The sequence below is a fragment of the Cavia porcellus genome, unplaced genomic scaffold (assembly GCF_034190915.1).
Source record: "Cavia porcellus strain 051 isolate PalLab524CR breed Dunkin Hartley unplaced genomic scaffold, mCavPor4.1 scaffold_18, whole genome shotgun sequence".
NCBI lineage: Eukaryota > Metazoa > Chordata > Mammalia > Rodentia > Caviidae > Cavia > Cavia porcellus.
In genome coordinates this window covers 18,869,888-18,890,308 of record NW_026947501.1, presented here as the reverse complement: position 1 = coordinate 18,890,308, position 20,421 = coordinate 18,869,888, and the positions used below count along the sequence as shown (strand labels likewise).

General features: G+C 33.8%; 1 protein-coding gene across 2 annotated transcripts in view; it reads left to right on the top strand.

Moving 5' to 3' along the window:
- The window catches only part of Peli1 (pellino E3 ubiquitin protein ligase 1), a 52,887-nt gene that overhangs the window by 23,695 nt on the left and 8,771 nt on the right, over window positions 1–20,421 (top strand). The window contains exons 1-3 of one of the 2 annotated variants that reach the window (XM_063229513.1): window positions 5,458–5,633; window positions 15,193–15,332; window positions 17,469–17,598. In XM_063229513.1, the coding sequence (XP_063085583.1) occupies window positions 15,262–15,332; window positions 17,469–17,598 (201 nt within the window). In that variant the 5' untranslated portion in view covers window positions 5,458–5,633; window positions 15,193–15,261. Of the gene's footprint in view, window positions 1–5,457; window positions 5,634–15,192; window positions 15,333–17,468; window positions 17,599–20,421 lie in introns of those variants that run through there. The other variant, XM_003467482.5, reaches the window with a different exon arrangement.

The following is a 20,421-nucleotide window of genomic DNA, read 5'->3' as shown; positions in this document are numbered from 1 at the left end:
TAAGCTAATTATTTAGCCTGATTTCTTCATCTGTCGTAGGACAGTTGTAAAGATTGAGTTCAACATATGTGAAGTTCTATCCCAGCACTCAGGAAACTGAGGGAGGAGGATTGCTGTGTGTGTGAGGCCAACCTGGGCTACCTAGTAAACTCAAGGACAGTTTGAACTACACAGTGAGACATTGTCTCAAAAAAAAAAAAATTGTGAAATTTTTAGTACAGTACCTGCTATATACATTTTTTTTTCTGTTTTCTGAAACCTCATTAAAGGGTTTTAATTAAGTGATATTCAATCCTTGTCCTGATTCTGAAGGCCCACAATATCAGGCATTTCTTATCTTTCCAACTACATCTCTCTCAGGTATTAAATATTTTCCTGTACTTGCTGATACGAAGTTACGAAGACATGGTACTTGATTTCCTCAAACTTCGTCTTTATTGGTCTCCTGAACAACATTTCACTCCACAGTATGTACTGACTTAGCTTTTCTTGAGCATACAGTGTACCTCCCACACTGAATCACCTTTATCTCAGTGCAGTTGTTTCTCCATTTATTAAAATCTAGGCTGTTTCCCAGGGTTTAGCTCAAATACTTTTCTTTTCATGAAGCTTTTCCATGAGTCCTTTTTCATCAAATGGCAACATTTTTCTTTGAAATCTTACAATACTTACATGTTTTGCATTAATATTATATCTATCTTGTACTATCCTTCTTTCATAATCATAAATCAACAAGTGTTGTTAACCAAACTTACATCTAATGTACATTTTCTCAAAAAAAAATTGTGTGGATTTGACAAGTGAAAAACTGAGCACATGTAGATCTTCAATAAAAACTTACTGCACAGTAGCAAATGCCATTTGTATGAATTGCATTGTGGGTTAGAGGAACATGACCTAAGCATCATCCTTGAGGCAGAACTAGGAAGAAATAATTTGCACATCTGTTGAAAGTATGGCCAGAGGTAATGACTATGAGGAATGAGTTCTTGTTTATATTCTTGGAAATATTGGAGGTCATTAGAGAAGAAGCAAGCTATCAGAGGTCATTTGTGTTCAAAGGTAAAACTAAGCCTAGAGTATGACAAAAACAAAAACAGATCTGTGAAAAAAAATCTGAAAAGGCCTACAAATTGTGAGGCAAGGGTACCTTATTTTGAATATTTTGCGAAGGAGTGATTTTTAAAAGTTCCAGGGTACTGAAAGCTTACCATTCATCTCTGCACTCAGCTTAAGTAATTGGCACAGGTTCATCTAGACTCAAGTCAAGAATAATATTAGAAAGTTTAAGATACTGTAAGCCAAGCTGGATATGTAAGAGTATGGGAAAGATCACTGAGATTCAGGTTCATTTGCTAAAGTGATCACTTTAACTTGATTCCTACCAGCCAAAACAGCTACTTAGTTTTAATTACGATTTTTTGTTTGGTTTGGGGTTTTTTGGTTGCTTGGGGGGGGGGTCTGTTTTTGTTTGGTTGATGGGGAAGTGTTAAACACAGGGCCTGGCATGTGTTAGGCATACTTTGCTCCCCTGAGCTCCAATATCAGCCTTGGTTGCCTTTCATTTTTGTTTTTGACTGACCTCTACATTATTACTAATCAAACATCACTGGAAATAAAAGCACGTATAGAAATAAAAAGGTGTTTTTAGTACTGAGAATTCAGACTGGGAAAGAAAAATTTAATTTTAACCTTTTATCTCTAAAGAATATGATTCTTTATCCTGTTATAAAAAATATAATAGGTTAGAAGATATGGAGGTTTTATCTTTATTGCCTTCTTAGAGCTGTGTGAGAAAAATATGTTTTCTTAGATTACTTGATACAAACCAGGGCTTGAATATATAAAGATTTTTTATACTCTTTAATGCTCAGTTTTTATTAAGGTAGAACGATGATATATCAGATGGAATGCAAATATTTCAGTTACTTGAAGGTTCAGTAAGAAATCAATTTCCAAAATTAAGGGAGTAGGCTAGGGATTTAGCTCAGCGGAGGAAGTGCCTGCTTGGCAAACGCGAAGTGGTGAGTTTGATCCCCAGTACAAAAAAAAAAAAAAAAATTAAGAGTTAATATTTTAGTCCAGAAAATAGCAGGTTGTGTTCTGGAATCAAGCTGAAAGTATAATCAGTCACACTTGCATCTTTATGAGTATTGAACCTGTCATGTCTAACTCGTGAGCAGTTTCATCAGCTTAGAATTGTATGACAGGATCCCTAGATAACAGAATCTTAAAATATAGCCAGATCATCTTTGTAGGTAAACTTTTGAACTGAATGTGTATATTGGACCAGCAGGATATCTGAGCAGAATTATTTTACTATAATGCAGGCGGGCCTGCTGCCAGTTTCTCAAATAAGCAAAAGAAGAGTTGGGCAGATTTGTAACAACAGCTTCAGGACATGTGACACAGTTATGGAATGCTAGAAGGAATAGAAATAAACTGGCCAGCTACAGGAAATGATGGCTCATTTTGTTCCATAACATTGGTGTCAAGGTGCTGTTTTAGTGATGTTCCCTAAAAGCATAGCCCTTCTGTGAATCAGAGCTATTGTCCTGTGTACACATTGTTGAGAATCTTTTGTAGGTAAACATATTGCCACCAAAATGTATTTTTATGACTCTTTAAAAGGTAACTATTTATAAGTGGGACATTGAATAATTCTAATTAAGGTCACAAAGGATACTTACTGACTTTACAGTTATTATTAGTAATGTACTGTTCCATATAGTGTAATTAAATTAAATCTCAGCTAGTCTAGATAGCCATTTGCATAGGTGACTGTGGTCTGTGAGTATCTATCAAGTTTAGGGGTCTGGTAGAGTTACTTTTTACAGTAGGGTTGAACAGTTGGGGGGTACAAAAGAAATTTAATAAGAATATCAAGTATCTAGATTCAACTTGAATTTCACTTTAATGGGTGAGGTACCTAGATTTGTGGTGCATTAACATTTACTCTGATGACTTGATTTTAGAATTCTTAAAAAAAAAAAAAATACCTTGGAGATGTGGTATTTTCCTAGCTTGTGCAAGGCCCAGTACCAAAAGGCAGGGGGGGGGGGGGGATTTAGCTCAGCAGCATAAGCACCTGCCTGGCAAGCGCGCTGTCTTCAGTTTAATCCCTGGTACCAGGAAAACAAAAACAAAAAAATTAAAATTCTTAAATGTAATTAAGCACAAAGCAGGTTTACTTCTGGCTATTTAGAGGAAACATTATCTCCATTTACAACCATTCTCCATTAGAAAACATCTCTTTTTTTCTGAGGAAAGTTATGGGGAATTGGACTAGCAGGCAGTAACTCCTCAAATGGAATCGATAAATGGGATATCTAAGAACAACAGAAGCCATTAAATAGGGACCCTTCCCCAGCTATTAGATGAAGCTTGTCCAATCCCAACTTAACACAGAGAACTGCTTCATTCCTTTGTGTTCGTGAGCACCCAGGAAATCTTAATTTATTTAAAGAACAAAGCTAGAAATAAACAAGCGTTATCAATTGACAATGTAGTTGGATATTCCCCTATTTTTAGGCCTGGGTTAAGTATTTTGTGACCAGATCTGCTCCCCCACCCCGTTTAATAGTGCTGAAAAGGTACACTTTGTTTATGTATGAATTTACTTTTTTAAATGAAATATTTAACAAATTGAGTATTACACTAAATCTGTTACAATGGGCTATTTTACTACCGTGAAAAGATTGTTCAGTGTCTTACACTTCATATATAGAGCATTTATGTGGTTCATTTAGACAGCCTTTTAAGAAATAGAATACTCTTTTGAAGTACCTTATTTCATAACTTGATGTTAAGCCTGTATTAAAAATTATTCTTTGCTGCTGTTTACTTCCGTTTCTTCCCTTTTGGGCCATACACTTCCTAAGGGAGAAGTGAAGTGGATTTTCATTTCAACCAATAGGATCTGGAATTATGCAGTGTTTACCTATTTTGCGTAATGCAGGCCCACCCACACACGTTTATGAAGTGCGTAAGTGAAAGAACACAGAGCAGATAGCTAGCTATTCAGTGTGATTCCAAGTATAATTGGCAGATGCTTTAGTACTATCTGGATTTTATCCTCTGGTGAAAAGAAAGGTTGTTTGTATAGCAATGGAAAAAAGGTAGGTATTCTGTGGCTTAATTTTAAGTATTATGTTGCTGATGCTTTAGGTTAAAGTAAGCTTGAAAAAGGAATGATTTGAAGCATAATCAAATGTAGTTTTTTCATGTTCGGCTTTAGAAGTATGTTTTATGAATTAAATTTCCTTCCATCTTAGGGAAAGGGCTGGATAAATCTCAAGCTCATCTTCCATCAGTCACAAAGGAAGCCTAAGAAATATAACTACAGGTGTTTTATTGTCTGTTCATGATATGTCAACAGAATACTGAAAGCTTTTCATTTCTAATCTATTTGTACTCCAAGCAACAGTGCTTAGTTTTTTACATGCTTTAGAATATAATATTTTCTGTTATTTTCTTTTCAGTTTCAAATTTGAGAATTTTATTGCTCTCAGAAGGAAATTGGTAGCCAGAATGATTGGTGCTATCATTGTACTTTGCTTAGCCATTAACAGTTTATTGACAATCTTTATTTTTTAGCTGTAAATCTTTTCTTGAGAATCTCTCAAAAAAGCAATCTGGGCCTTTGTGATAATTAAATTTTATTATTTAGTATTTGAACATTATTATAAGGTAGAAGGGAATCATAATTTTTTTTTTTTAGAATATTAACATTCGTACTTTATGGGGAGTTTAAATAATGTTAGTACCTGAATATTTTTGTTAATCATGTGTTACAGTAGGAAGAGATTTAATGTTCAGGTCTGATGATTCACTAGGAGTACTGTGTTAAAAATGGACAATTTTTTTCATCAGTGTGATTTTCTGAATTTTCTTTTCACTAAAGGAAAAATATAGTTGAAAATTTTCTTCCTTTAGGAAATACTTGAAAAGTTTAATCTGATTTCTAGAACATGAACATTTGTAATCATTTTTTAATTCAATTTTCTAATATATTTGTGGGAGAAATACCCTCTTGTATACATGTGAAATGTCAATGAGAAAAGTTGCAAATTAGAGGGGAAATTGATCATAATATACCTAATAGAAGTAATTATAATGTGATAATGTAATAATCATAGTGGAAATGGAAATTCATATTTCAGAAATATGTATTTATCACTTTCCTAATGAACAGAGTTAAGAATACCATATTGAGTGATTTAAAATAGTCATTGTACTTTTTAAAAAAATAAATGTTTTAGCCTCCCACACACAGTCTTTACTGTCAAAAAAATTTACAGGCAACACATAATAATTTGACCAAAGAAAAATCAACAACTGTTTTTAAAACTTTCTATAAAACAAAAAGATGAAACACTTTTCTGACGGTGAGAGTGGTAATAATGTTCATTTCTTTTTTTTTTTTGTAGGTTGTAGTTGTAGGAGACACACCTCTCTCTCACAATCCCCAGACCTGAGCAGTACAGGGGATGGAATCCAGGGCTTATACAGTGAGCTATGTCCTTAACCCTTTACTTTATTATAAGAGAGGGTCTTGATACTGTGTGTTATCCAGGCTGGGCTTCAGTTTACAGTGGTTCCCACCTTAGCACCCAGAGTGCTAAGGTTTACAGGTATGTGTCACTGTGCCCAGCTCTGTCTTTTTTTTTGGTCAGCTTTTAATAATGATTTCTTTCTATTGATAGTTGATGTTAAGAGATTTAATTTGTAATTTGAAGTTTTGACTACATTTTTCTTTTTTCATTTCTTTTGAATGAAGCTCATTAAGGAATTTTGAAATGAAAAGATTTTAAGTTAACTTCTCTATAAAAGGAGGCAATAGATGTTGCAACTTACTTGATTTAGATATCCCCTTTGGGAATTCAATATATAGTGTTAAACCTTGAAACAACTGTTATTTCAGTGGTTTTTTAAAGGCCTTTGATTGTGGTTTAGGATCTGTTATATATTAGGAACAGTAGACGAGGGTTTTCTACATTCAAATTTTCTACAAAGAATAAATTATAAATATTTATTAAGATACCAAAAAGTAAAGATGAATCTCTGAGACAGTAATTAAATCTTATGTGATGGGATATATGACCATTAAGTCAACAAAGTAGTAAGATACATTTTGAATGCCTAACTGAACACATCAGAGGAATTTAACAGATGCTTGATTTTTCTCATTATATCTTTAGAAATTGCTTTTAATGCTTGCAGTTTGAATAATTTTAAGATAACTAAAGAAAGAAACAGTGTATTTAGCAAATGAACTATAAGCACATGGCCCAATATTCAAACCTCTTTGAAGCTTTCTTGTTCTCATTCTGTCCTCATGACAAATCCTTTGAAGTGTGAGAAGTATTGTCACCATTTTGTAGGATGTGAAAATCATGTGTTGCAGAGCTGGTTTTTAAATGTCATCAAGGATTCTGGGCATAACCTTTTTTATCAAGGACCCACGTTTTCAGAATTGGCCTTACATAGTTGTGGCTTTACAAGTATCTCTTCTAGTTTGAGTAAAATACTATCACAAAGAAATAATTAGTGATAATTTAAGAAAATCTTTCAAGATTGTAAGGTTTATATTTTAAGGCTTGACATGAAATATGTCAGAATAAGCTATTCTACTGCTTATTCTTTACTCTTTCTCAGCTTCAATTTTTCTTTTTCTTTTTTATTTATTTTTGAGGTAACATCTCACTGTGTAGTTCAGGCTGGTCTTCAACTCACTGCATATCCCAGATTGGCCTTGAATTTGCAGCAATCCTCCTGCTTTAGCTTTCCAAGTGTTGGGGTTATAGGAATGTACCACCATTCCTGGCTCTCATAAATTCTTATTTTAAGAGTTGGATTCATGTAGATAGATGGACAGAAGTAATACTATCAATACAATGAACCATATTAGTAATACTATGTATAGATTATTGTAATCCTTCTAAAGATTTCACTGCAAACATTAATTCAGAAGCTATGGTACAATAAAATATACAAAGTGTTTTCTGAGCTAATACCTAGTCCTAGAAGGGCATTCAGGGGTAAAATTGTGTTCCTGTTTTTTTTTTTAAAGGAAAAAAACCATAAAACGTGGTTTTGCTAAATTCTGTTCAATGTATGAATGCATCACTTTGATAGAGATATTGCTTTGTCCAGTGAGTAGCCATACTTGTGCAGTCACAGCTTTCCCGAGCAAAACAGTTACATAAACTAGACTTTTACCTCAAAGAAAGGACATAAAACTATGGGCACTGACTTGGCGAGATCAGACAACATGGAATTTTCTTACCTGCAAGTCATAGCACGGGTAAAAACAGGCAAACTTTGACTCTAGAATTCGTATTTTATGCATTAGATACAAAGGTTTTGTTTGGGTTGTTTGTTTGTTTTCTATTTTTGCTTTTTAAATTTTTATTTTGAAATGATTTTAGCCTTACAATGAAATTGGAAAATGAATACTCCAAGTTTACATACATCCTTTATTCAGCTTCCTCTTAATATTAGCAGAGTATATTTCTCAAAACCAAGAAATTAAATTAACATTGGTACGTACAAGTTACTCAACTGTAAACCATACTCCAGCTTACTAGTTTTACCATTATTCTGTTCCAGAATCCAATTCAGGATCCCACTATTTGCATTTAATTGTTGCATTTTATAATCTCTTCCAATCCAGGACTTCACCCTTTTTCCATGTCTTTCATGACTATCAGACTTGTTAACACATAGTTAGTGTAAAATGTCAGTTTGTCTGGTGTTTTCTTGTAATTAGATTGAGGTTATGCATTTTTTGGCAGCATACTTCATTGTATCATAATCAGTAAATATGTGATACTAAACTGTCTTCTCCTAGTAATGGCGAATGTTTTAAACCTTTCAGTGGTAATGCCTGCTGTGGCAACTATTTTTTATAGGCAGTGTTAAACTCAGTCGATTTTAACACAGCCAAATTTCTTTTTTTCTTTTTTTTTTCATTTTTATCGGTACCAGGGATCGAACTCACGACTGCCTGCTTGCAAGGCAGGCGCTTATGCCGCTGAGCTAAATCCCCAGGCCCAACACAGCCAGATTTCTACCACTGTGAACTTGTAACTGTTTTCCCCTATATAATTAATAAGAATCTTAGGGGAAATAATTTGAGACTATCATAGCCTTTATTTTTAAGTGATGAAACTTGGTTAGTGTTTTAATAAAAATAAAGACAAAAGAAAATTCAAGTGATAGTGTTTCTGGGAGTCAATAGCTCCAATAGTTATTAAGTGATTTTTGAAATAAGCCCATGATCTATATAAACTAGAAATGATGACCATCACTTAGTGTTCTATTTTTCAGTTTCATAGATTGGTGTTGGCTTAGTGTTTGGGGAAAACCATTTTGTTTTCCAGATTTAAACTTTAGCCAAGGGACTTTTCAGCTCAGCTTCAAACAACTGGTTACATTACTGAGAAAGTTAAATCCTTAGTTATTTCTGTAGAAGTCCATTCTTAAATTTCTGCCTCTTAGAACAATAGCGTTGTTTATATAAGTTGGCACTGTGAAATACTTTATGGTATGAAAGGAGTTGGGGAAATTTTTTGGTTTATTGTTTAATTTAGTCCCAGTATAGTTTTTTTCTCAGTGTACTTTAAAGCTTAATTATTTCAGCAGTTCCAGAGTGGTAGAGCTTTGTTTGATTACCTATAAAGTGAGGGTTATCATAGTTTCTATCATGAGGCTTAAACTGGTTAATAGATATAAAGTGCTTAGTACAGTGCTTGACACAGAGGTGGAACCCACATTAACCATTGTGAAAATGGACTACCTGTGTTAGAAAGTGGTAGAATGTCCCATAAATAAACTTTTGTCTTTTTGTTCCAAATAAGTACCAAATCCAACAAAATTTCTACTTTCTGCAGAATTTTATATGATACTCAAACGGTTACTAGGGGAATTTTTAATCTTGCTTTTTGAGAAGTATATTATCATTTTAGGAACTTTAGTAGAATTATTGAGTATAGGCCAGGGTTAACAGGAACAATAAAAGTATTTGAGTTATTTGTGTTTTTAAAATATATTTTTCAGGTCTGAAGAATTAAGTAAGTATTTGGAGGTAGGCTGATGAGGTTATATTTAAGTAACCCCCTTCCCTAATCAGGAATAATGCCTTGCAGTTTTTCTTGGCTTTCACATTTAAAAAACACATGAAGCCTTTTGTCTCTAAACTGTCTGGACTCAATTGTAATAATGTTTTTCTTCCTGATGGTACTCAGAAATTTTGCCTGAGTGCAGTACCCTGCTTTTCCCCTGCATTCTTTTCTTCCCTCCTCATTTTTAAAATAAATATGAAGGGTTGGAGAATTAGCTCAGTGGCATAAGCGCCTGCTTTGCAAGCACGAGGTCTTGAGTTTGATCCCCAGTACTAAAAAAGTAACAATAAAATAAAAAAGAAAGGTCCACTTCATTTACTCGTTTTTTTGGTTGGTCATTACCAGAAAGCAGAGTTAACAAATAAAATGAGCATTGAGAAAGTGACAAAACTTAAGATAATCTCAAAAAGCTCTAATCATAGTTGTGAAGTTAAGTTAGTAGTCTATGCTGAAGTGTAACTTGTACATTTAGGACTTATTCTATACAAGTACATGTTCTAGTTTCTCTCCTAAATGATCCCATAATAGGGTCTCTTCCTTAACAACCCATTCAGTCTTGTCTGTGGTGTGATTTAGTTGTATCAGAAATTCTAGACTACTTCATCTCTAGGAGTCTGTGTTTCTCCACTTATGAAATGATTGTATCAAATATAGTTGTGACAAAAATTAAATGGTTTAATGTATGTTGCTATATATGGATTTCAGTTCTAGCCCTGCCAGACTGTTTTGGCTTTGAGTCAATCACTTGGCTTTTCCATCCACTCAGTTCCCTTGCCTAGAAAATGGAGTTAGTAAACTTATCTACTCAATCTACAGGGCTGTTGTGAGGGTCAAATAAAATAATATTTTGCAAAAGCATTTTGCTAATATTCTATGTCTGTACAAGATAGACCTTAATGGGAGATTAATACAAATTAACACCTCTTAACTGAAGCGGATTTTCCCATGTTTCTAAAGCCTGATTTTAGTTTTAGAAATGGGCCTCATAGGTCAAGAAGGTGATGCTTCTGTATCTGCCTCTAGCTCTAGCCTTATACCTGTTTCTGTGACCACTCTGTGACCATTTGAGAGAAATTGTCAAAACAGAATTTTTAAGTGCACAAAAACATTAATTAATTGCCATTAAGGCAAGATCATAATTCTCACAACCACTGTTTTCAGTTATGGTAACATACTGAAACTAACAGTTAACTTCAAAATTGTTGCCTTTAATGACACAAAGCTTAATGTAAATAACATTTTAAATATCAGAGTCAGTCAGATGTTAATAAATACTTTACCTTACTGGATGCCAATCTGTCAAAAGTAGAAGTCTACCTTATTACAACAAATTCTGTCCCTAGTTCAAGATTAGAGCTTTGATTGTCGCAGAATGGGATTGCTGAATCATCTGCGGTGCCCTCTTACAATGTCAAAATGTCAGTGGTGCCTAGGCTGAGTTTAGAGAAGCAAACACTGTTCTTGGGAACAAGTATGTTGTTTTTACAGGGGGATGAAAATAAGTCACCTTTGTAGGTGACAGACTCTCAGCATGTCATTTGACTACCCAGTGAGGAAAGGAGAGTTTGGGAGTTTACACAGGTGGTGCTCTTTATCTTTGGAAGATGAACATAGACTTGACTTCCTCCACTCCTGTGTGGAGAACCTAAAAGATGGAAAGTGATAACCTCCAGTAGTGTAACCTCTAGCCACCAGCTGTGACACTGTTTCTCCTTGTGTGTAAAAGTACTTAATTAAGGCTGCTAATTGTGAAAAAAGGAAGAAGGGGATTACATTTTCACTCTTAGCAAGAAACTGCTGTGGATCTACTTATGTTCAATTATCAGCGGCATTGGTTTCATAGAATGGCTGTACCACAAATATACCTAAGGTTCTTTCAGTTTGAGTCATCCTTTTGAAATCAACCACAGGGAGACTCTCTTGTGTAGATGGAAACCTGTTTCATCAGAGATAATATATGCAATCCACATATTTTCTCAACATAAAGAAGCGTTGTAACATTTTCATTTCAACAGATTGTCTTTTTCTGTTTTTCGCTCAGCACTTCTTCATGCCTACCTACTCACCTGCCAAAATAGGAGTGTTCAAAAGTTGTGTAATTATCTAGGAGATTTGTATTGTCCCTTACTTGGTTATTTGTTTCGGATCTTTTTATTTTTTCAGGGCACAGATTTTATACTTGTTTAGTAGGTGGCAACAAAAGGCTGCAGTGCAGTGTAACTAGTGAAAGAAAATGTGTTATGTTGAGGAACAGTGATTGATTTTTCAGCTTCCCTTCTGGTAAAACTGAGATGCATTTTGTGGAAATCTTTCCTTTGGGAAGTTTTGTTGTAAAAATAATTGTATTTTACTGGCTTCCAAAGAATAAATGATTAAATTGTTATATCATTCAAATTAGTAAGATCATTCATAATAAATACGTATTTTATGCCCAGCTTTTAATATTTTTTCAAACACACACAGAAAATAATACTATCCAGAATATATTTCTTGAAAAAAATTGTTATAATTAAAGTTGAGTTCTGAAGTTGAGAGAAACATGTTTACTTTTCAGGGTTCAAGCAGAGCTTTAAAATAGATTTTGTAGAAAACAGCCTTATTATCTGTCTTAGAAAGATATTCTAACATTTTGTCCACTCTTGGGTAGAATTAATGGTGTTATTTCATGTTCTTAAAGCTGGATCATACTGGGATGAGATCAGACCCATTAACTTAATTGGAGACCAACAAGTGGGACCAGTACTTAAAGCATTGGGATATTCTTTGTAGACATATCCATTTCAAAATCTGGAGTGTATGACTTCAGGAATTCATTCTGAAAAATTATATTACTCATATTTTAGAATATAGAAAAAATATATAAAGAGAATGAATGCAAAGCGACTATCAGGCTCTCTGAGGTGATATTAAAACTTTTTACTCATGAATCTTGGTGTAAAGATTTCAGCAATCTCTTTTATGACAAGCACCTATGAATGTATGTTAGAATTGCAGTGAAAGACACTAAGAGAAAGAGAGTCATGGCACATTTTATTTATAGTTTAGAAATGCCAGTTATATATCAACAGATTATGTCATTTTAAACTTAAAGTGTTCTCTTTGGTCATTTATGTATATAAACAATACTACTGAATTGTTTTTAGATTATAAGAGAGAATAGATGCCAACTTTGTTTTCTGATTAGAACTTTGCTGTATCGGATGAAGTAATTCAGTAATAGACCTTTTAAAGGACCTAAGCAGAATAAAATTAGATCGGATTGGAAATGTATTGTTTTTCTTAGCTACTTTGGCCAAGGGCTCTAAAAAATATAGGATAAGAGATATATGCTATCCCTATCTTTATTGTTTTCTTCTTGTTTTGTTTTGTCTAAGTTAAAAATTGTGACTTTTGCTACAGAGGAAGTAGAACTAAAACCTAAATAAAATAGTGCAGTACATGTTATTTGTAAATTCTTCTGTCAGTACCAGATGGTTGATTATAGACTTTCCACTTCCAAAATTCTATTCATTCTACTTTAGTCTCTTAATTTTTAGAGAGCAGGAAACAGATTGCTTCGTTTAAAGAGAACTTAGAACACAAGTTAGACATGTGATATACTAATATCAGTCAAATAAGTCATAACATTTTCAAATTTTGTCATATATGAGTACTAATTCTGTTTACTATTACTTATATTGACTTCTACTTTAAATAATCTTACTTGTTAAAAGAATCTTTTTTCCACTAAACATAGAAAGCGATCATTTTTTTTGAAATAGAAAGTAAGCAGGAATCCAAATCAAAACAAAGCAGTGTTTGATTATTTCTAAGTATTATTTAAAGTTAATTTAAATTCAATTGATTAATGTTATTAAATTTTTAATTTTTGCTTTTGTTGGTCAGAAATATGCCAAGGAAGTATTTTCATGTTTGATGACAGGACCTGAGTTGTCTAAAAGAAAGGCACAGTAAAAGCCTTTAGTTAAGTTTTTAAAATGGACTGACTTTTTAAAATGGAGTGCTATTCTTAGGGAGGAAATGATTTCACATATACCAGAAAGAAGGACTTGTTACATGGAACCAAAGTTGTTCTTTAATTAATTTGAGTTTAAAAAACTTTTTTGAAATTGAAGTTTTTTACTTAGCACGGCATCCATCAGTTTCTTTTTCTAAATAGGGAATTTTATCATGGTAGTTTATTTACTTAAGTAAAATATTTTCACACAATCCCAGTGTCTGACAATTCTGGTGATATCTGTTACCTCTAATTAATTAATATTTCACCAGTAAAAGCAGATTTATCTTGGGAAATGAGAGGGAATCTTTTTAGTTCATTTGAATGGAGGAGATGTTTTTATTAAAATAGTTCTAGGCTGAGGATATAGCTCGGCAGCACAAGTGCCTGATTGGCAAGTACAAGGTCTTGAGTTCAATTCTCAGTACAAAAAAAAAAAAAATTCTAATGAATATGTTGTATTTTATTAAACCACTTTTTAAAAAAATGAATACATTTGTCCAAATGGTTTTTCTAAAAGTATTTTGTCACTTCCAAAAGAGTTAAAAGGAGTCAACTGGCTCAGCTTTCTCCTTTGACTTTGCTTAATCATTTAGCTACAAACATTCTGTGTTGTGTCTCCCCAAAATTGGTACTATATGGGGACTCTGTCTCACTGAGGAATCCATTCATTCAGATAATTTGTTTTCTCTACAGATAAGGAAATTCTTTATGCTTTAAAGCTGTTTTCTTTGCCTTCAGTTTTCAACTTAAATATGGATATGTCTTGGTGTGGTATCTTTAGGGTTATGCAATGTGCAGTTTGTTCAGCTTCTTGAATCTATAGCTTTCTCTTTCCAAACTTCAGTCATTATTTTGAATGTTCTTTCAGCTCTGCTTTTTCTCTCTCTATCTTGTAGTGTAGTTTCTTTACTAGATCTTTTCCATTTTGCTGTTGAGCCCATCTTTGTTTATTTTGGTTAATATATGATTTCTAATTCTAAAATTTCTACTTGCTTCTTTATATCATCTATATTTTTTCTGGTCCCAAATAGTTTTATAACTACTTACAGAAGCATTTTATCATGACTGCTTTCAACTCTTTGTCAGGTAATTCTTAAATCTGTGTCATCTCAATTTTGTCATCTTCTGACTACTCTTTAGCCTTTTAAAAAATATTTCTAGTACTTGAGATGATAAGTGATTTCTACTTAAAACATATTATGGTTTAAGGCTCTGGATGTCTCCTAAACTCCTAGTTCCACTGACTTTTTCTTGACACTGCTTTAGTAGGGCAGTAAGGGATATCTTTTTGTTACTGTGAGGTACATACAGAAGTCCAGGTTCCCTCCATTGTTACACAAGGAAGATCCTTCTTGCAATTACGGAGGGGAGTGGAATTGGGGTTATCCTAGTTGGTCTCCAGTGACGTAATTGGGTAAATGTAGGAGTGTGCCTAGTCATAAGAGTAAAAGTTCTAGAACATTGTACCTCCTCTTTCTAGTTCACAAGATGAAGCCAGAGATCCCTACTTAGCTTTTGCTGGGAAAAGGGATACTCTCAATATATTCTGGAGTAGAACAGTTATTGTTAGTTTTGTCTTCCAATGCTGTCTTGTTCTTGTTCCTTTAACTTAAATTTAAGTTTCTGTTATGGCTTTTTCTCCCCAAGTACCAGGTGGCCTTTCCAGGTTGCTGGCTTCTTCAGCTTGGGTATGTTAGTCAGAAAGAAGACCCAGAGAAATTATTGTCATGTTGGTTTTTAAATACTGAAGTCCCTACATGTTCTGCCTCTCTTCACTTTTCATGTCACCTTACAGTGTATATATAATGCCTAGGGTTTCTAGTTGTGCTTTGCAGAAATAATAGAGAAAGATACATTTCTATCTTCCTGTAAGTGGAAGGCCCCACATTTACATTTTGATCTGTTTGTGGCAAATAAATAATCATTACTGGGGGAAATGTTACATACTTCATTTATCATGTGATGATTTCCATTATAATATTCTCAAGTAGATTACTGGAAAATAGTATCTTTATTTAAACTGAAATTTATTGTACTTATTATTAATGAAAAACTTTGCCTCTCTAGGAAATAATGCAAAAAGTGTCCCAAAGTTCCTGACCAGTGAATAAAGATTTGAGAAAGACAACCAAGCTCATGTTTTCTCCTGATCAAGAAAATCATCCATCCAAAGCACCAGTAAAATATGGTGAACTCATTGTCTTAGGGTAAGACAGCGGATGAATGATAAAATTGAATAATACAGTAATTTTTGTTTCTAGAACAAAAGTACTTTTTTTTGTAGAATTTATATCCTCTAAACAAGAATTTAAAGCTACAGGGTAAGATTATAAAATTAAGAAACTTACAAGTTTCATATTTCTGCTATTTTTATAGTACCTAAATACTGCATAAACTTTACCTCATCCTTACCCAAAACAAGCCATTGTTTGCCTTCTGTGTCCCATCTATTAAAAAACTTGCCTCAAAGAAGAATCCTTCTCCTGCTTGCCATTATTTTGTGTAGATGAATATTTCTTTTGCTTCTCTCAGGTAGTTGTTGCTTTGTGTTTAAGGTCCAGCTGCACTGTGCTTCTCAATGAAAGAAGAGAGTGAATGATGCCCAAGGATGTAGCTAATTGTTTGCTTCAATGATATCAGTGCAACTCCCATAGGAAGAATACAGATTGAAGAATAATTTCAGTATTTCGGTTGATTCAGTCTAAGCTTATCATAATTTTTCAAGGGAACAGTGTTAGTCTGTTAGTGTAAGTGAGAACATTCGTTGTGTCAGATGAGAGAGTAAAAGAAACTGTAAAGATATAGTAGAGTTATTAGCTGGAATCTTAGATTCCAGCGCTTACTTGAGCACTGCTAGCTGTGTGACCTTGGGCCAGTCAGTTATTTTGAGCCTTAGTTTCTTCCCCTGTAAAAGATAATTATGATCAATTATGACCCTTTATTTTGGGGGATTTATCTCAGAAACCAAACTTAAAACATTCTAAAAAACAAAACTGGACAAGGCTGTCCATTTTCTGCTGTTGTATTTTAGAAAGAAGTTTTGAGTTCAGTAATGCAGCATGAGAATAGAGACCATAGGTCCAGAAGAATGAGTCATGCAATTGGAATGCAAAGGCAGTAAGGAGCCCATAGGAAGCAACATGTTACATAGAACAGAAAGCTAACATATTAGCCAAGGGGCCCTACTTTGTGCTTGTAGCAAAAGGAGCAAAAAAGTATAAGGGCTTTCTGCCAGTACAAAGTGTTTTATGTTTTATAAGAGATCACTATAATTTCTATAGATGGCAGTCATTGAGTAAACTCTCTTCTTAGCTTTAAAACATGTCTTCCTTGTCAGCCATTTTTTAAGGCAATTTTAAAATCACCCACCTCTCCCACATCAGGTCTCTCCCTCATGCCTGCATCATTGTTCTCTAGACTGATCAGCTGTCTGAGAGATCATCAAACCAAAGATTTTTGTCTGGGTTGGAGAACTCTGAATAAAGTTTATTATTAAGTTACTGTTGATGCCTCAATGAAGCATGACAATAAAGAATGACAAACATGGCAGACGTACCAGGATTCAAATTCTAGCTTTGTGTCAATGTGTGTGAACTTCAGAAAATAATTCCTCTAGTTTCCTAACCTGTAAAAATGGAAACATTGATGTTAGTCTTACAGTTGTTGTGAGTGATGTGTGGGATAGAACTTAGTGTCTGGTGTGTAGTACACACACAAGTACTTTTGTTTGGCTTTGCTTTTAGCATTTCCCCTATTGTTTCAATTCTTGTCTGCTTCACAGAGAAATGGTCATATAGCTTAATCAACAAAACTGTATTTTACAGACATCTCAGTTAAACGGAGTCTGCCAGCATAAAGAGAGGGGTTCTGTGTGTCTATGTAGGTAGCTAACAACTAAAAAGTTTAGCTACCTGAAGTGTTTGCTTCACAATTAAAGGGGATTCTATTTTAAGCAATACATTTTCTTTATAAGTTGTATAAGCACATGCAAAAACATTCACTTGAAGAAAATAGGAAAAAAGTGAGTCATAAGGAATCAGATATGTTAATCAGCTCATGATTATCTTTAGTAAGAAAGTGGAAATATATCAATAACATGATGCTTGGTATAATAAAAAATACATTTCTCAATGATTTTAAATGTAGCCCGAAAGAATAGCATTTAGTTTCATATCCAGGCAGCTGGCCTGGAGATCAGCAGTTGCTACAAGGAATCTGAGATAATTATTATGTGGCCAATAGATAATGAATTGAGAATTGATTCTGCAAAGCAGTGTAAAGCACATTTTACAATTATATGATTCTTACAAGAAGTCACCTAAACTTATTTTTTCCTCCCTCAGGTATAATGGGTCTCTCCCAAATGGTGATAGAGGAAGAAGGAAAAGCAGGTTTGCTTTGTTTAAAAGACCTAAGGCAAATGGGGTGAAGCCCAGCACTGTGCATATTGCATGTACTCCTCAGGCTGCAAAGGTAAAAAGTAAAAATAAAAAAGCTAAGTAAAATTAAGTTGAAGAAATTGAAAGATGTATGTGTTGCTTATATTTGCTAGCATTCTCCTCAGATTCCTGTTTTGGAAATTTCCTTTTCTTGGATTGAAGCAGAGACTTTAGAGACACGATATTTGAAAGGCTGTTGTATGAGAGAACTTGGGCATGTTTTTAAATAACAAAACAGGATCAGTGGGTGGAAACTAGAAGGAAACATCCCCATTCCTTATTTTAAAAGGTGGACATGGGCCAGGTTTTATCTGGTAATGTTTAGAATTGTATAGCCATCCACCCTCAAAGAAAGGGGGTTGCTATTCTGTTATTACAGCGGCCTGGTTTGGACTGGTGAAAGCATATCATGCATAACATATATTTGGGGATCAGAAGTCTGTTTGGATAAAGTAATTTTTTGGCTAGAGGTCTTTGTCTAAGAGTCTATCAATGCCCTTTCAAGTGTGAGTGTGATGGTGGGGGTTGAAGGGGGTGTTATAACTCTCGGCTTTTACCCCAGCCCCCTATACAAAGTAGACCTCAGTAGTTATTAGATTGAATTAAAGCTTTAGAAGCAAATACTTAATCATATTTACAATATAGCTACTTGCCTACCGAGCTTCATTAATGCTTCTATGCCCCTTTTCCTTTTTCTACCTAAATCTTCAGAACCTGAACCACCAGTTAAGGCACTTGGACTTTTTTTCTGTAATGACAGACAAGTAGAGGAAGCTTCAGGTCTTACATTGTCTGCAAATTCCTTTACTTGCAGTTTTATAACATAAACTGAATTTGATATTTTGATGAATAAATAAAAATTAAGGAGTCCTTTGGCTCTGAAAGTACCCATATTTTTAGCTAAGCAGCTCTAGAGTATGTATTCATGTTATGTACTATCTGAGATTTACCTTTCTAAATTAAATACATGAGAGACAGTGGGCTCACAGCTCCTGCAAGAAGTTGGATATTTTACTTTGTTTTATATCCAGTTTGGGGTATAAAACAGTCTTCAGTCTTGTCTAGGCCTTCTCTGTTAGTATTTGGAAACCAGTGAATGTTGAAAAAAGACAGGTTTTTAAAGTGCTTCTTTTTGCTTCTTTGCAAAGAAGGTATGTGGAAACGTATGTCTTATTTATCCTAGTCTGAGAAATTTATTGCGGTATTTTCCCCCACAGGAGTGTGCTTGATATTTTGGTGTGCTATTCTTTTTTTTTTTTTTTTGTCTTTTTTTTTTTGTCTTTTTCCTTTTTATCGGTACCGGGTATCGAACCCACGACTGCCTGCTTGCAAGGCAGGCGCTTATGCCACTGAGCTAAATCCCCAGCCCCTGGTGTGCTATTCTTCATTGTACAGGACTGTCCCACATATTAGAAAATATTTATGTAATATTTTTGGTCCCCCAACCACCAAGTACCATTTGAGCCCTCAGATCATTGTGACAATCAAAAAATGCACTTTTCATGTATTTAAATGCCCTTTAGATAGCCAGTATTACCCTGTGGTTGAGAACTGCTATAAGGAAACAATATTTATAGTCTCTACCTCTAAATTTCCAGTTTTATATCTGTCTTTTCATTTTTTACTCTTCATGCCTCTTGTTTTTTCATTGTTCTTTCCTTTTCATCTTTATCAGGCTACAAGAATCTTAGGTATCAAAGGATTGACTCCTTTTTTTAATTTTGGAGGAATATGTTAGTGAAGTTGTGATGAAACCCTTATTGTTTAGTTTAGCAATCATCTGGGATGAGTGATTTAAACCCTGGCTGCCAGTTCAGTGAGACTCAAACATAATAGTTCTTATTCCTAATTGAAGTGTAGCTTCAGTAGCTAAAAAATAATTTCAAAATTTTTTTCAAATCATACAAAAGTGTTTTTGAACCTCTTTAGACATTAATAATTAACTTGCAAAATTCCAGGCAGTTATTTGAAAAGTCATTTGCTTAACATTGAATTTTTAGATTTTAAAATCTGAAGCAATTATGTAATGTTCACGAATACATAGATTTGTGGTTAAAAAATTAACAAAAACAGGTATAAATCTTCTATACTGCATTCTTGAGGTTAAATCAGCTTTATGGACAAAGGGGAATAGGGAGGGACTTGTAAGCAATCTCAATTACATCTTTTTTAAAAAAATTAGAAGCAAATGTCATTTTAAACCTTGATAAAGCTGAGTAGTTAGCAACCAAGCTTTTGTTTTATTTTCTGGGGAGAATTTGAAAATTAATCTTCTCAGTCTTAAAGCTTACGTTTTAAGGCTTTAGTCACTAAAAATTGAAACAAAGTAAAACATTAAAAATGCCATGCTTAAGAAACATTTTAGCTTACTTTTTATGTGTAATCATTTTCTTTTGTCTTTTGTATCTGTTTTTCTTCTAAGCAACCTGTTTTCACTTCCTTTGTTCAATAACTGAGTTCTCCATCCCTTCCCATATTATCGTGTCATATACATAGAAAATGCCTGAAAACAAAACTTTTGACAGTGTTTTTAGTATGACATCAGAAATACAGTCATAAGCATTATACCCAATTCCTTTGATAATGTTTAATTGTTCTCTGAATTTTTCTAGCATAGGCAAACATTTGTCATCAATAGAGTCACAAATTGGTTAGAAAACCATCTAACTTTGCTTATTGATTAATTTTATAACAATACTTTTTAATATTATCTTGCAAGATTTTCTGTTTTTTCTTAGAAAGGTACTGAATACTGGTTTCAGTTTCTGTGTGGTTTTGATCACATTATGGTTTTAAACATTTATAAGGAAGATCCAAATTTTACAAGTTTTGATTTTTTAAAATTACATTCTTACTC